A 15,173-nucleotide genomic window follows, 5' to 3' on the forward strand; every position below is an offset into this window, starting at 1 on the left:
AAGCATACATGGTTAAAAGCAATCTAAATAGATGCAAATGGATTTCCATAAAAAACGGAACCAAGGAGGTGGCTCATCAGCTAAGGACACTTGGTGCTATTGCCAAGGGTCCGAGTTTGATCCTGGGCACCCTTGTCTACTGACTCACAGACATCTGGAACATCAGCTCCAGGGGACCTGAAACCAGTGTCCTCCGAATAGCACGCATCCACCTAGCATCGTGCACTATACACACAATGAAAAAAATCTAAAAAAAAGTGTTAAATAAATGTTTCAAAACTGCATTGTGTAATTATGTACTTAAAAATAGTTCTCAGAGCTAGGGGATATAGCTTGCCCTGGGTTCAGTCTGTAGTAGAAACAGTTAATAACCCAAATCTCTTTGATACTTTATACTCTCAAAGTTATAGTAAGTTAATTTATTACTGGCTGTATCATTCCCAAATAAGATAAAATAACCAAACATCTATCACAGACGTAAGTTTAAACTGATCCACCTTTGTTGTCGGGAGACCTGGAAGCGCTTACATTGACATATTTACTACCTTGAACTGAAGCCACTGGAAAAATAAAGGAGATGAAAGAATAAACTAAGCACGACCTTTGCTTCTTGTTTTTAAAACAAGAAGATAAAATTCCCATATGAAAGATCTCCTACACAAGAAAGATAAAATGTCTTATCTAGGGCGGAAAGCTGAGACAAATGGGAAAAAATTTAACGTAATTCTGGGGTCTGAATAAAGATGTAGAGAGAGGAAAGATAAAATTCTGGGGCACCCCTTCCCCTGACCACGGATGGTACCTCTAGAATTTTAGATTCCATATGCATTTTGCTTTATATTCCTATTGCAGTGCCAGACAAATCATTGTCTTAGAGAGCCTGGCAGCCGGACCGTCACCCAAGTGTGCTCAGAGCTCCCCGAGGCACACAAGGACAGTCCATGTGGAGAGGGCAGATGAAGGTCACTACCTCAGGTGGCGTCCACTGCTCTACTGTGGCTGCTCTGGCCCCGCTTGGCACGTCACTATCTCAGTCACCCACACATTCCTACAGCTCACTTTATCCAGTCTCTGACTAGTCAAACACCCTCATAGACACAACAGAGATTTGGGGTTCGCATCTCTGCCTCAACTCTGGCTTCAGTAAACTCCCGATGAATCTCCTTACTGCTACAGTCAGTCATCAAGGCTGGAAGGGCTTTGTGAATGTCGAACTCCTCCGGCAACTCTGATGCTCAGCTCTGGGGGCTGGCAAGACGGCTCAGTGGGTGAAAGTTCCTGCCACCATGCCTGACAGCCTAGTCAGACCCCTGGGACACACATGGTACAGGAGAGAGCACACCCTGCTAAGTTGTCTCCATGCATGCTATGGTGTGCAAGTTCTTCTCCTCTCTCTCTCTCTCTCTCTCTCTCTCTCTCTCTCTCTCTCTCTCTCTTCTCTCTCTCTCTCATAAAAAAGTGACTGCATGGCCAGTGAGAAGCACAAAGCCGTTGTACTGTTCTTCTGCAAAGGTATGGCTGCTGGGTGTTCCTGTACTAATGAGATCTCAAACTTCTAAACCCTCCTAACATGTGCACATACCATTGGGTTCCCCTTCTTTTCTAGGGGTTATTATTAGGGATGATGAGGCAAGAAGATTGCAAATTTGAAGCTAGCCTGGGATATATCCCAAGATCCTGGGAGGGGGAAGAGAGAGAGGAAGGAGAAGGGGAAGGGGAAGGGGAGGAAAAAGAAAAAGAAGAAGAAGGAGAAGGAGAAGGAGAAGGAGGAGGAGGAGGAAGAAGAGGAGGAAGAGAAGGAGAAGGAAGGAGAAGGAGAAGAAGAAGAAAGGAGAAGAAGAAGAAGAAGAAGAAGAAGAAGAAGAAGAAGAAGAAGAAGAAGAAGAAGAAGAAGAAGAAGAAGAAGAAGAAGAAGAAGAAGAAGAAGGAAGAAGAGGGGATGAAACAAAAAAACCCAAAAGAATATATTTTTTAGTAGGAAAAGAGAAGGGAATAATAAAGCAAAGAAAAGTATACAGCAATCATATGATGAAAAGAAATTCTGGGCAGTGGTGGCACATGCACACCTTTAATCCCAGCACTTGGGAGGCAGAGGCAGGTGGATTTCTGAGTTCGAGGCCAGCCTGATCTACAGAGTGAGTTCCAGGACAGCCAGGGCTACACAGAGAAACCCTGTCTCAAAAAAACCAAATCCAAAAAAAAAAAGAAAAAAAAAGCGAAACAGAAAAGAAAAGACAAGACAAACTAAGAAACCCACAGCAAAGGTGGGTGGGGAGGGGCGGCTCATGGCATGTTCATCTGTAAGGAGGGTTTAGAAGTTTGAGGAGTGACCATAGAAGGGACAACTAGAAAGTCACAAGCACAGGGTAGGAGCAATCCTTGGGGACATGCAATGGGGTAAGGGAAGCTTTCAAAATAAACAAATAGCTGTGCAAAGACCCCAGGGCGAGGAAATGTCTCAACAGTAGGCAGCTAACACAGCTGGGGCAGAGGCAGGAAAAAGCGCACAGGAGGGCTGTCTCCAGATGCCTCCCAGTGCCCTTCCCATCGGGCCAGCACTCACTCAGACTGTCTGTGTCCTGGGTAAGGTTTTCCCAGGAGAACTTGTTCATACTTCAGGTAGAGAGAAGACAGAAGGAGCCTGTTCCCAGCCACCCACACTGAAGATCTGAGGAGGTTTACCTTAAAGGAACATGCGGATGCTGTCATGAGGCAGACATGTTGGAAAGCAGAAAGAAAAATATTATTGTAGGATCATAAACTGACAGTGTATTAAGTATATAACTCTCCCCAGAATCCTGCTTATTTGGGAAACTGGAAAGTCCTATCACCAGAACTGGTTTTGTTTCTCTTAGGTGTCCTGATGGCCCCATATCTAGAACTGATCACAGCCCTCTGGCTGATTAATTAGATGTTAAGAAAGAAGCTAAATATGTGTCCCCTTGGATGTTAATACTCAGTAAACAACTGCTCCATCAGCCGACTTGCCCAGACTCCTGGTCATCCCTCATGCTGGCCTGCCTTCTTAGGGATAGTTTCTCCTTCAACTACTCAAGCCTTCTGGGTCAGCTGCCCAACCTGCAGTCACTCAGGGTCTGGGGCTCAGACTGTAGCTCCTCTTCAGGGTCTCAGTTTTATTTTCATGCCTAATTCTGAACACAAGTGGTGGTAATGCCAGATACACACACCCACACCCAATCCCTGCCAAACACACACACACACACACACACACACACACACACGCATGCACACGCACACATCACGCACACGCACATACATACACCATATGCACATACATGCACACACACACACTAGGCCACATACACACATACAAAATATGTGAATTTGGAGGGGAAAACAGGGGATCCAGATGGGAAAACAGACTATAAATAAATATGAAAGCAATGATCTAACACTTTGAACAGACAAGAACAAATGAGGGATGTCAAGGACCGTTAGAATAATGGCCTTGACACTTGGCCAAGAGAGGACACTTGGCTTTTCAACGGGTCCCTGGAAAATCTCAGCAAATCTTTCCAAACACAGAAAGCATCAAGAGGCAAGGCTCAGCAGCCTCGGTATGCAAGTGTGCTGGGACAGAGGCTGTGAGACCATGCTGGAACAGGCCAGGCGACAGAGGTCAGGGCAACTCGGGCTGGGAGGAGCTGCTGGAACAGTCAGCTGAAGGGAAGCCTCTGGATGAGTTTTCATTCAGGGAGAAGCCAGCCACTCACTCAGGAGGATCGCTGCAGCCAGCTGTTGGGCTGTGACGGCTAGTGGGAGGCAGCTGGAGAAACCCAGGCCAAAAGATGGTGGGGAAAGATGGCTGCCTGCCAGGACAAACAAGCCAGAGGCCCCCAGCCTCACCCACGTCCAAGGTGACCCACATCTGTCTCCTTGCAGAGGACCGCCTCTTTCCACTTGTAAAATGGAGAAACGAGGCAAGCCAAGCCGGCTTGGTGCCGTATGGTGCCCTTCATAGCAGACATGTTCTTGGCTTTCCTTTGATGACATCCCTTATTTAAGAATGCCATACGTTCAAATCCCTTAAGAAGCCTGACTAACGTCTGTCTTTTGAATGCCTCTGGAGACTTCCATAGTATAGTTGGATTCATGAAGAAAAGTAGTTGCTGGTAGGCCTTATGTCTTATGTCTATTGAAATACCAAAACCTGGGGGCTGGGGAGGTGGCTCCGCCCATAAGGTGCCTGCTGTGTAAGCATGAGGACCTGAGTTTGGATCCCTAGCTTCTGTGGTGGCATACGACTATAACCTTAGCTTGGGGGAAGGGGCTGTGGGAGGGGGAAATCCCTGGAGCTCCCTGATCAGCCAATAAGTTCAGGGAGAGACCCTGTCTCAAATAAGGTAGAGAATGATAAGACACACATGGATACACTCTCACCTTGGTCTCATGCCAGACAGAGTCACGTCTACGGCCCAGCGGGGGACTGGCCGGGTTGGCGTGGGTGGGCTCACCTCAGGAAGGGCTTCTCAAGCTGCCACATGTTGGTGAGGAAATCAGTTTCTCGCTAACTATCCTGTGTTGTCGACAACATGACTGGCTGCTCCTCTGGGAGCGCCCAGCCGGCCATCCCTCAGTGTCCTACAGGAGAACGGCTGGGCCAGGCCGCTTTCTGCAGGGAGCTCCAGTCTTCCCACCTGCAGGCTGGAGGCTCCTCCTCTGCTGCTAACCACATGTTAAGATCTAATGATGACTGTCTTGGGGGTGGAGATGGGGGAAGCAGCATCCTACAAATGAAGTCCACAAGCTTCATTCACCCACCATGATAATTTGGGTATGTGATAAACTGGGTACGCACATGCATGCGTGCGTGTGCGTGTGCGTGTGCGTGTGCGTGTGTGTGTGTGTGTGTATGTGTGTGTTTGCCTGCTGTGTGGCTGTGGGTCCCCGTACTGAGTTGCAGTCACCAGGCTTGGCTGCAGGTGCCTTTACCCACTGAGCCTTCTTACTTGCTTTGCTCCTCTGTTCATTTTAATATGATTTTGTTTTGAGTAAATTTAAGGTAAGGAAAGAGTTGTGGGTCAGAGGGAGTGCCCTGCCTGAGGGACAGGGACAGTGAACTGAAACAGATTGCAACCAATGCAGCCAGGTTTCCTTGGCGACAGAGAATGAACACACAGGATTTTAAATGTGTGAACCTTAATTCAGATTGCTGAAGAGCAAAACAAAAGGAACAGCAGAACCCGGAGTTAGACATGGTGAAGTACGCTCCCAAGCAGAACTCCTTGGGAGTTCAAGGCCAGGTGTGCAAACAATCCCCCAGACAGCTTCTAAACCAAAACGTTAAAGAACTGCTAATGAGGTATGTTTGGTTCTAAGATTCGGTGTACTTCAAACAGGAGACTGCATAAAGCAGTTCACTGTGTTTCCCAGATCTCGAGTTGTTCCTAAGCCACAGCTCCTGTCAGGAAAGCCCCCCAAGATTAAAAAAGGTGGCCTCTCTGTATCAAAAGGAAATGAGGTGGAGGGAGCTGAGGGCCCAGAGGCACAAGCTGAGAAGGCCCACATGACACGGCTCTGAGCCCGGGCCTGTGGCAGACCCTGGCTTTCCTTCCACAGCCCCAAGAAGAAACATCAGTCACAGCAGAGAGGATCTCTGGCCACACACCATCACACACCATGAGCACGCTTTCCGATGAAAAAGTTAAAGACTTTTAGGACTGAAAATAATTTGGTTTGAAAAATTTTTTAAATTTCCTAGCTATTTTTCCAATGGTATTATTCACACCATAAAATGACAATAAGAAACAGAGAGGATTTGGGTATATTTTATTCAATCCAATATTTCCAAAATATAATTTGATATAGGATCAATATGTAAAGGTATTATCCAGTAGATATTTTAAATTATTTTCAGTTGAGTTTTCAAAATCCAGTATGTATTTTACACTTACTGTATTTATTTGGATGCCAAATTTTGATTTAAAGTATTTCTCTTCTTGATGAGATTTCAAATCATCCATACTTGAAAAAGCAGATCCACCCACTCAAGCCTTTCCAACTGTATTGAGCAGTTTTCCTCTGTTGCGCCAGTGATGTTTCTATGGAGAGGGCTGTGGTGGCCCACAGTGGCACTGCAGAGGCAGCTCTGACAGAACTGGTCTCACCTGATGAGACCAGCTCTCAGGGAGCTGCAGAGCTTTGATGTAGCACTGACTTGATGGATGTCCTCAGCCTTTCCTGTGTGACTTAAGTGCCCTGGATTGTCTGCTCTCCCCACAGGCTACGTTTCCTTGTCAACTTTCCCTTGCATGCAGATTTCACCAGAACTTCTTGTTGGGTTAGAAAGAGACTCATCCGGAACTCCGAACTCTTCAAGTTATAGCTTTCTCTTAGGTGCTAAACTAAGCTCCAAAACACTGCTAAAAGGGGTACGGCTACGTGTATTTATTTCAGAGCAAAGTTAAACAGGCCTGGGGTGTCTGTTCACATGGTGTCATTCTTGAAACACAAAATAACACGCTTTTTATGCCGACGCTCCAGAAATAGTCCTACCGTTCTCAGTGTGACCTCATCACAGGTCACACGTGTATAAAGGAAATGCTAACCCATTAGACACTAGACTCAATGACAGTTACGGGGTTTCCTATTTACCTCACATCTGTGTGATTCTTAACATTGTTAAACTCAGTGATCAAAATAGATACTAAAATCTTTACCACAGGTGAATAATTAGCCTTGTGACTCAAAAAACCTGAGATCTAAGTTTGGAGCTGATCAAGAGTGGCTCCCAGGTGGCTCCCAGGTGGCTCCCGTCACATCCTGGCTGTCAACCGTCTGGCTTGGTCCTGTAGCTCCATTTTGGCGATCGCTGAGAGATGAACTTCGTCAGGACCATCTGCCAGGCGCAGGGTGCGTATGACGGCGTACCTGAGAGAATGGGCTCAGAATTATCAGAGAGTACAACACTGTCACATCATGCTCACCCCAAACCAAAAAAAAGGAACTTGAAGAGAAAAAGCCAATGGCTTCTGAAGCTGCCATTTTAAAGTTCAGTCTGGACTATGGCAGGTGGGTAGCTGACATTATCCAGGGGGGCTTCTTTACTGTGACTAAGAACTTTGGTGGCAGAATTGGAGTGATCCACTGTTTCTATGGGCCATGCAAGAGTGGGGACATTGTGACAGTTCGGAGGTAAAGCCAGAAGTGGGTGTGGCTGTCTTTCTGAGTGGGTAGCAGTAGGCCTTCGAGTAAGCAGTGGTCCCCATTGTGTGGAAGGAACTTCCTCAGGGAGGGCTGCTGTGAGGGCTGCTCTTGGCCTCAGCAGTGGCGAAGGGCCAGGCATGGGCACACACTGACCAGCCAGGGGTCTCTGCCAATGCTGATGTGGGCAGGCAGGAACAACACTGTATAACATTCACGTCTGGTCCTGACAACAGTGTGTGGGAACACAGGGATGGTTGGGGGGGGGCGTGGCAGAAATAACACAGGTGTGGTGGGAGCAGAGCAATCTCAGAGCTGTGGTTCTAGCATGCCTGGGAGGGAACTGAACCCATGGAAAGAAAGCTCCTCACAACTCTCTTTCGCATCACTCCACCGAAACAGACAGGCACACACAGGGAGAAGAGTCTATTCGGGGCCCTGGGGACACCGAATGCATTTTAGAATACTGGAGGCAAGGAAAAAAGTTCAGAGGATATAAAATCCATTTAATGAAATAATAGAGACAAATAGGACCTCGAACAGACATGATCAGAAAAGATCTTTGCCGTGGCATAATATACTGAAACTGTCCAAAGAACAAGGTGGAGCAGGAACTGCAGCATCTGCAAGAGGAGAAGGGCAGCGCACGCAGGGGTGACCTTTCTGGACTAACAGCACGTTTCTCAGCAGAAAACCCACAGGCCAGCAAGGAATGCATTCTAAGTCCTGAGAGGAGGTAACTGCAGACGAAGATTATAATCTCCAGGAAGCCAGCCTTAGAGACAAAGCAGAAATGCTTTCCAGGACAAGAGGAACCCCGGGGGCGGGGGTGGGGGTGGGGGAACGGACTCTAACCATCAGGCCAGGCATACAAACGGAGGGGGGGAGGATTTCATCCAGAAGTGAAAGAAAGCACTTGGGTTGGCTGAGGGTAGCTCTTTTGGCCAATCAAGCATCTAGGGGCCCCAGCACTGTATATAAAAGCCAGGCATGATGTCACATGCCTGCAAGTCCAGCATTTGGGAGTTAGAGACAAGAGGAATGTCAGAAGTCCAAACTCTTCCTTTGCTACATAGCAAATTGAGTTTGAGGCTAGCCTGGGCTACATACAGAAATGTTTTAAAAAGAACTCCTGTCCAGTCCACGCCTGCAGGCTGCATACAGATATGGGAACGCCATACTGAATACACTCCATTCTCTACCTCTACTCTCTATATGGAGTTAATAGCTGTGACTAGGTAACATCACTAAATAAAAGCCCAGACTCAGGGAAACAGGACTTTGTTTGACTTTGAAGCAGGGTCTCTGTACATGGCTAAGGCTGGGCTCTAACCTCTTACGTAGCCTGCGTGAACTCATTCTCAGTCCTCCTGCGTACCCAAGTACCCATAATTACAGACATGCACCACCATGCTGGCAAAAGGGCAAAACTCCACGTAGAGTAGGTAGGCCCCTCTCTCCGGGTATGCTGTGTTCGCTAAACCGACTGGGACTGAGAGCTCAGGAAGCCACAGGCAGCCAACAGCATGGAGGCACATGCTTAGAGGTTAAAGCTGGGTGTGTAGAAGATGACACCCTGAGTGAGGCACAGAATGCCACAGTGCCTGTGACAGAGAAGGGCATGTGGGAAACAGAACTGTCCGTCACGGCCCCGGTAACCAGAGTCAGGCTGCACTCTGCTGCTGCACCCTGGGGCCCTCCTTCCCTTCCTGATTGAGTGGGAACTCCATGTTGGAGCCCAGAAGCCCTCAGTACACTGCTCAGGGCACAAAGGCTACCAGGGCAGAGTCAGACGGAGGCTGTCCTCTAAGAGCGACTTCTTCCTAAAGCTTGAGTCCCAGAGTGACCCTATCACCCCACCTATCATAACACAAAGGAGGTGCCATTATGTTACTCTTCCTAAACAATTACTAAATGTGCAACATTTTATCTTCTGACTGACACTTATTTCAATCTTTGCGTTTTTAATGCCAATCCTTTTAAATATATTCTCTTAAAATGTTTGTGTGGTGTGTGTGTGTGTGTGTGTGTGTGTGTGTGTGTGTATGTGTGAGATCACAGGGCAATCTTGGGGGTGGATCCTCACATTGCACTCTGTCCCTTATTTTGTAAGCCAGGTTAACTGTGTGTGGAGTTAGTCGTTTTCTCTGCCTCCCAGCCCAAAGAAGAGGCTCTGGGACTTCAGACAGGCCATCCAGGTGCTACTGTACCCACCGTCACGCCAGTTCTTCATATGCAAACTCCAGTCCCCGCATCTGCACATAGCTCATTATCCCGAGTTCCTAACTAGCGTCTACTCACATGTTAGCCAGAGGGTAGTCCTGGGAAACTCCCGCGCCTCCGTGCACCTGGATGGCCCAGTCAGCTATTTTGCAGACGGCTTTGGGGGCAGCCACTTTGATCATGGCAATCTACAGGAGCAAGATCGGAAAAGAATGTTCTTTCTCAGACAGTGCAAAACATGTCAGGATTTGATAGAATTGGTATTTCTCTGTGAAGTAAAACAAAAAACCATTTCCACACTCAAGTCATGTTGGAAACAAGATCTGCCTGTGGTGGAGGCCAACAGGAGGCTTCTGCTATGGCTGTATTTCACTCAGCAGAGACCTTCTGGAAAGGAATCTCACTTTCAGATCACATTTATTTCTAAGTAGCCTTGTTTCTAAAAGGATTTCGGGCAGCTTGTAAATCATACTTGGAATGTTTATGCTCCATTAATCTGTTCTTAGACATGTTATGAGCTTTTAGGATAAAATAAGTATGTCCTTATTCCAGATAAGCTGGATTCATGAGAGTCAGGGGGCAGTTAGGTGTCTTTTTTTTTTTTTTTGTAGAATAGAGTTTATTCAGAGTAGGGGATGGGAGTTAGTGGTAGAGAGAGGTAGAGAGAGAGAGAAAGAGAGAGAGAGAGAGAGAGAGAGAATAGAGAGAGAGAATAGAGAGAGTGGAGTAGAGGCCGGCCATGACCACGTGGAGGGGGGAAGAACCCCAGGGGCAGAGAGGTGAGAATGTGGGAGAGTGGAGAGCAAAGAGCCAGTTAGATGTCTTTAGTGGAACATTTATAATGTGGCAGAATCATTCCGACAACCCATCATCTATCTAGCCCAAGGCCATATGCAGAGAGACACTGGACACCAAGCTGGCAGAGATGGTGCAGAGGGCACGGTCTACTCCAGGGACGTCCAAAGCCTAGGACTTCCCCAGCCCTTGAGGCCTCATCTTCACAGTTCTTAGGGCAGCCCGCATCCTGAAGGCCATCCCCTCAGGCAGGCCACTGTGAGGAAAGCCAGCGGCGGGCATTCAGTCTTTAAACCACAACCGTAGGGAGACTTCCTGTATTCTGAGTGCCATCCTGGAGGGTGTGCATGAACCCTGAAACTGCCAGTGTGTGGGAGACAGAGGCGGAGACTGAGGCTGGTGATGATGCAGGAGTTGGGTGGGTAGGGGGCTCACCTCCTTCCTGGCTGAGGCACTGCCCAGAGTGTCTATGCTGTGAGCGGCTTTCAAGGTCAGTAGGCGGATCTGCTCGATGGCTATGCGGCTTCTAGCAATCCAGTGAGCCACGACCTCCTGTGGGGAGTGAGGGAGGGGTCAGTGGGGTCTTGTTTGGTAAACCTTTCCTAGTTCAATGGGAGTTCACAAGTGTGGCTGCCGATATCTTTGGGTCAGAGTCTTAGCTACAAACCTCTGGAATGCCATAGTTATAATGAGAAGATGGTAGAAAGAAGCTTTAGTCACTCAAAAAAAAAAAAAAAAGTAAAAAGAAAATCCCACGGGGCAGTGGTGGCGCACGCCTTTAATCCCAGCACCTGAGAAGCAGAGGCAGGCTGGGATTTCTGAGTTCAAGGCCAGCCTGGTCTACAGAGTGAGTTTCAGGACAGCCAGGGCTATACAGAGAAACCCTGTCTTGAAAAAAAAGTCATTTATTTTTGGATGTTTTGAAATTCGTGTGTGTGTGTGTGTGTGTGTGTGTGTCTGTGTGTGTGTGTCTGTGTGTGTGTGTGTGTACCATGATCTCCAAACTCAGGCTGCCAGGCATGGTGGCAGGTGCCTATTTTGGATATCTTTAATTTTTTTATTGACTCTTGGTGAATTTCTCATGTGTACCCCAATCCCACTCACCTCCCCATTCCTGTTGGCCCTCCACCCTTGCAACCTCCCTAACAAAAGATAAGAGAAAAAAATGCTAAAAAGAAAATAATAAAACAAAACAAAACCAACCAAACAAACCATCTTGACTTGTAAATGGTCATTGCAATAAGCCATCACTCTGGCCTGAGGTCCCTGCTTCTGCTACTCTCTCAATACCGGATTCTCATTGGGACTCCTCTGGGATAGCCTGTGGTGGCCCTGTGTTGTGGAGATCCTGCAGCTTAGGGTCTTCAGAACCAGCTGCTTCTCATGCTCCAGCAGTTCGCAGATCGGGGAGATGTCGGAGTGGGCCAACTCAAAAGCCCTGAATGGGGGCCTGGGTGGCCGCTGAGCTGGTCATCTGCCAGCTCTCCTGCACCCACACCACCAGAGCGAGCTCTTCCATTGCATTGACCAGCTAGTCACCTCCCTTTAGGTGAGCCAGCCCGCTTACCTTGCTGCGGCGGCGGCACTGGGTAAGCTAGCCGGGGCACTGACACAGACCCCCCGCTGCTGGATGGCCATGAACCCAGACGTGGCCGGCAGCGGTAGCATGGGCTAGGATTTCACCGTGGCCTCAGGCAGCAGGGCCAGCCGCTCACATCAGGATGCTCCTCTCTGCCCTTGCCAGTTCTGCCCCGACTCACAGTGCTCGGGCCATTCTGCCTCTCTTTCTCTCCCTGCCACATACCTGCACAGTATAGTGGCTCCTGCTGTGGGCGGGCCACAAACTGGGTGGGTCTCTGGGTGTCTTCCACCCGTGTAGCATGGTGGCCGGCCTGCCTCTTACTTTGAATATCTTAATGTCTGATGTCAAGGTGGCTGAACTGAGCACTGTCCCATTGCCACACTTTCCTTGGGGCCCACGTGAATACCAGTCCATGTAAGCACAATGGAGGAGCTGGTCCTAAGCAGACTAGATTATTCCCAGCACAATTTCAGATGACCCAGCAGCCCGTTATTGGGATGTTATTTATTTTAAAAGGCCTTCCGCATGCTAAGAGATGTGCCTCAAGCCTGTAACACCAGCACCAGGGAAGGAGAGGCAGAGGAATCAGGAGTTCGGGGCTAGAGTGGGCTATATGAGATCCTGTTTTAACAAGACAAAACAACCGAGACTGAAGAGAGAGCCTGGTGGGGTGGTTAAGAGCGCTGGCTCCTTTTCCAGAGGACCTGGTTTCAGTTCCCAGCACCCACATGGTGGCTCACCATTGTCTGCAACTCCAGTTCCAGGGATCAGATGCTTACTTATTCCAGTACACATGCAGCCAAAACACCCATCCCCATAACAGACAAATAAACAGAACAACCTCCAAACAAGCAGGAAGCCCTTAGTCGGTGTTCTGAGAGCCTCCTACACACACACACACACACACACACACACACACACACACACACACACACGGGCACTTCAAAGCCTCCCCTGACAGATCACCCCACGCCTTGCCCTTTCCAGGGTGCTGTGCAAGGAGATCATCTAGCATGTACTTGATGCAGAATGGCTTCTTCAGCTCCTTCTATCCAGTGTAATGCTTTGACTTCTGCCCATGACTTTCTACTTACTAACAGCCAGCAATGCTAGCTGCTGAGAATGACTCCATTCTAGAGAGGATCATGGTCTATTACCCGGTCATCTGCTGAGGGACATCGGGCCACGCCGACTTCCAATCCATGGAGCCTCAGTAAATATTTCTATATACCCTTTGGTATGAGTATATGTTCTTCATTTCTTGTTGTTTTTGTTTCATTTCATTTTTTTTAAGCAAACAGTAGAAATGGAGTTGTTTGCCACTGGCTAACATAAGAAATAGTTGGCGTAAGTGGTTGTACCATGTAGTGTTTACACCGGCTGACTATGACAGTCCCGGATGTTTCCCAAGCACAGGGTACTGTTAGGAATCTTTCAGTCAGAGATATTTCACTGTGGATCCAGCCTGCATTTTTCTAATGCTTGGCGCTTTTGAGCCTCCTTTGATGTATTTGTTTGCCACTGGTATGTCTGTTCATGTCTTAAAGAAACATTCTTGAGATATGACATGGCAAAAATGGCAAAAACAAAAAAGGGAAACTATGTGTCATGCAAACATAATCAGATGTCATGTAAAGCAATCTTCAGAGCAAAACGATGTGTAAAAGCAAAGGCTCTGGAGTAGCTGAGCCTGGAGTAGCTGAGCCTGGAGTAGTTGAGCCTGGAGTAGCTGAGCCTGGAGGAGCTGAACCTGGAGTAGCTGAGCCTGGAGGAGCTGAGCCTGGAGGAGCTGAGCCTGGAGGAGCTGAAATGTTTAACGAGGAGACAAGAGTGAGAGGATCGAGTCTAGCTTACTTCGAGAGGAGTTGTCTAAGAATGTGAGGGGCTGGAAGAGGGTCTCAGGAGAGCTCACACAGCAGAGTAACAGAAACACCACCACCAACATGCCCGGCAGACTCTGCGGAAGTGCAGGTGTATCTCAACAGAGGAAGGACACCCTCTCCAACAAATGCTGGCACAAACGGACAGGCAAATGCAGGAGTCTGAAGACCCAGCCCTCAGAGCAAGACTACACTGCGCTGTGCTCCAGAACAGTGGGGGACAAAGCAAAGCCCCCAGACTGATGGCTAGACATGGGCCGTGGAGACAACAGGACAGTGGGAGTTCACTAAAATCAAACGAGAAGGGGGAAAAACACCACAGGGGAAATACTTGAAAATCACAGAGTTGATAAAGTACAGTGCCCAGAATGTAAAAATCACTCGGCAGAAACCACCAAATTATCCAGGCAGACAATGGACATCAGACATGAGCCCAAGCCCAAGGGAAGAATACGACAAATGATGACAAGACACCCTGCAAGAGTCACATGAATTAAAGCAGTTTGACGAATCATTACAAATCAATCAGAATGCCAAAAGACAGAAAACTAAGACATCGTCACATGCTGGTGGGGGTGCACAGGCACTGGACCATTGATAAACAGCTTGTGAACTGAATACAACAATCGTATCACTCAGACACTGTTCTCGTGGACATTTCTCTCAGATAAATAATATCCACAGGAACACCTAATACAAGTAGTTACACCAGCTTCATAACAACCAGAACCATAAAACCATAAACAAGACAGGTGCCTGTCAGCAGATGCACAGATCACCTGCGGTCAGTCTACACTAAGAGCTACTGCTCGGCAGTACAGAGAAGCAGCTACTGAATCCCTTAGCCTGGTGTCTCTCCAGAGAACCATGACTGAGGGAAACAGCCGACCCCCAAGGCTCACTTACAGACTATATAATTCCATGTCTGGAATGAAAAAAAAAAATAGCTTAAAATGGAGCAGATTATGGTTGCTGGGAGGCAGTGAAGACAGGGAGTTGAGAGTGAGGGAGTTTGGTTCATAAAAGGACGGCATAAATGAGCTGAGGTGATGCGAATTTTGTAGCTGAATGGTATCGGTGACAGCATCAGCATTGTGCTTCTGTAGCTTTTCAAGCTGCTCCCACTGAGGGGAACTGGGTAGAAGGAGGGACCTTTGGCATTATCTCCTACAGAACAGTAAACCTGAGCACTTGCTTCCCGCTTAGCTCTGTGAGAATCCTCTGCCTTTCCTTCAGTGGTCAGAACATAGAGCCTTGGAGGGAAGTGCATGGGTTACAGGTTCACGTGCCACAAATCCCAGACGCAACACGGCATCCGTAACCCACCCTAGGTGATTGAAATGGATTCTGGGGTTCCCAGTTTGAAACACAGAACTATGTTCACTGTGCTTGCTAAGCCTGACCAGCACATCCCAGAGCTTGATTCAAACAGCGTGAATTCCCATGCCCTCTTCCACCCAGTCATCGCTCGCCAAGCCCATGTGGCTTCTGAGGCCCGAAGCATGTTCAACGTGACTGTCAGTGCACTA

At 48.1% G+C, this 15,173-nt stretch overlaps 1 protein-coding gene across 1 annotated transcript in view; it reads right to left on the reverse strand.

Annotated features, from left to right (window-relative positions):
• Positions 1–5,787: 5,787 nt before the first annotated feature.
• Positions 5,788–15,173, reverse strand: part of Acad11 (acyl-CoA dehydrogenase family member 11) — a 64,945-nt gene continuing 55,559 nt past the window's right edge. Inside the window, exons 18-20 of the mRNA XM_052187470.1 lie at positions 10,618–10,734; positions 9,466–9,575; positions 5,788–6,891 (exon numbers count right to left, since the gene is read on the reverse strand). Of these exons, the coding sequence (XP_052043430.1) occupies positions 6,777–6,891; positions 9,466–9,575; positions 10,618–10,734 (342 nt within the window). The 3' untranslated portion in view covers positions 5,788–6,776. The remainder of the gene's footprint in view (positions 6,892–9,465; positions 9,576–10,617; positions 10,735–15,173) is intronic.

This window comes from Apodemus sylvaticus, chromosome 7 (assembly GCF_947179515.1).
Source record: "Apodemus sylvaticus chromosome 7, mApoSyl1.1, whole genome shotgun sequence".
Taxonomy (NCBI): domain Eukaryota; kingdom Metazoa; phylum Chordata; class Mammalia; order Rodentia; family Muridae; genus Apodemus; species Apodemus sylvaticus.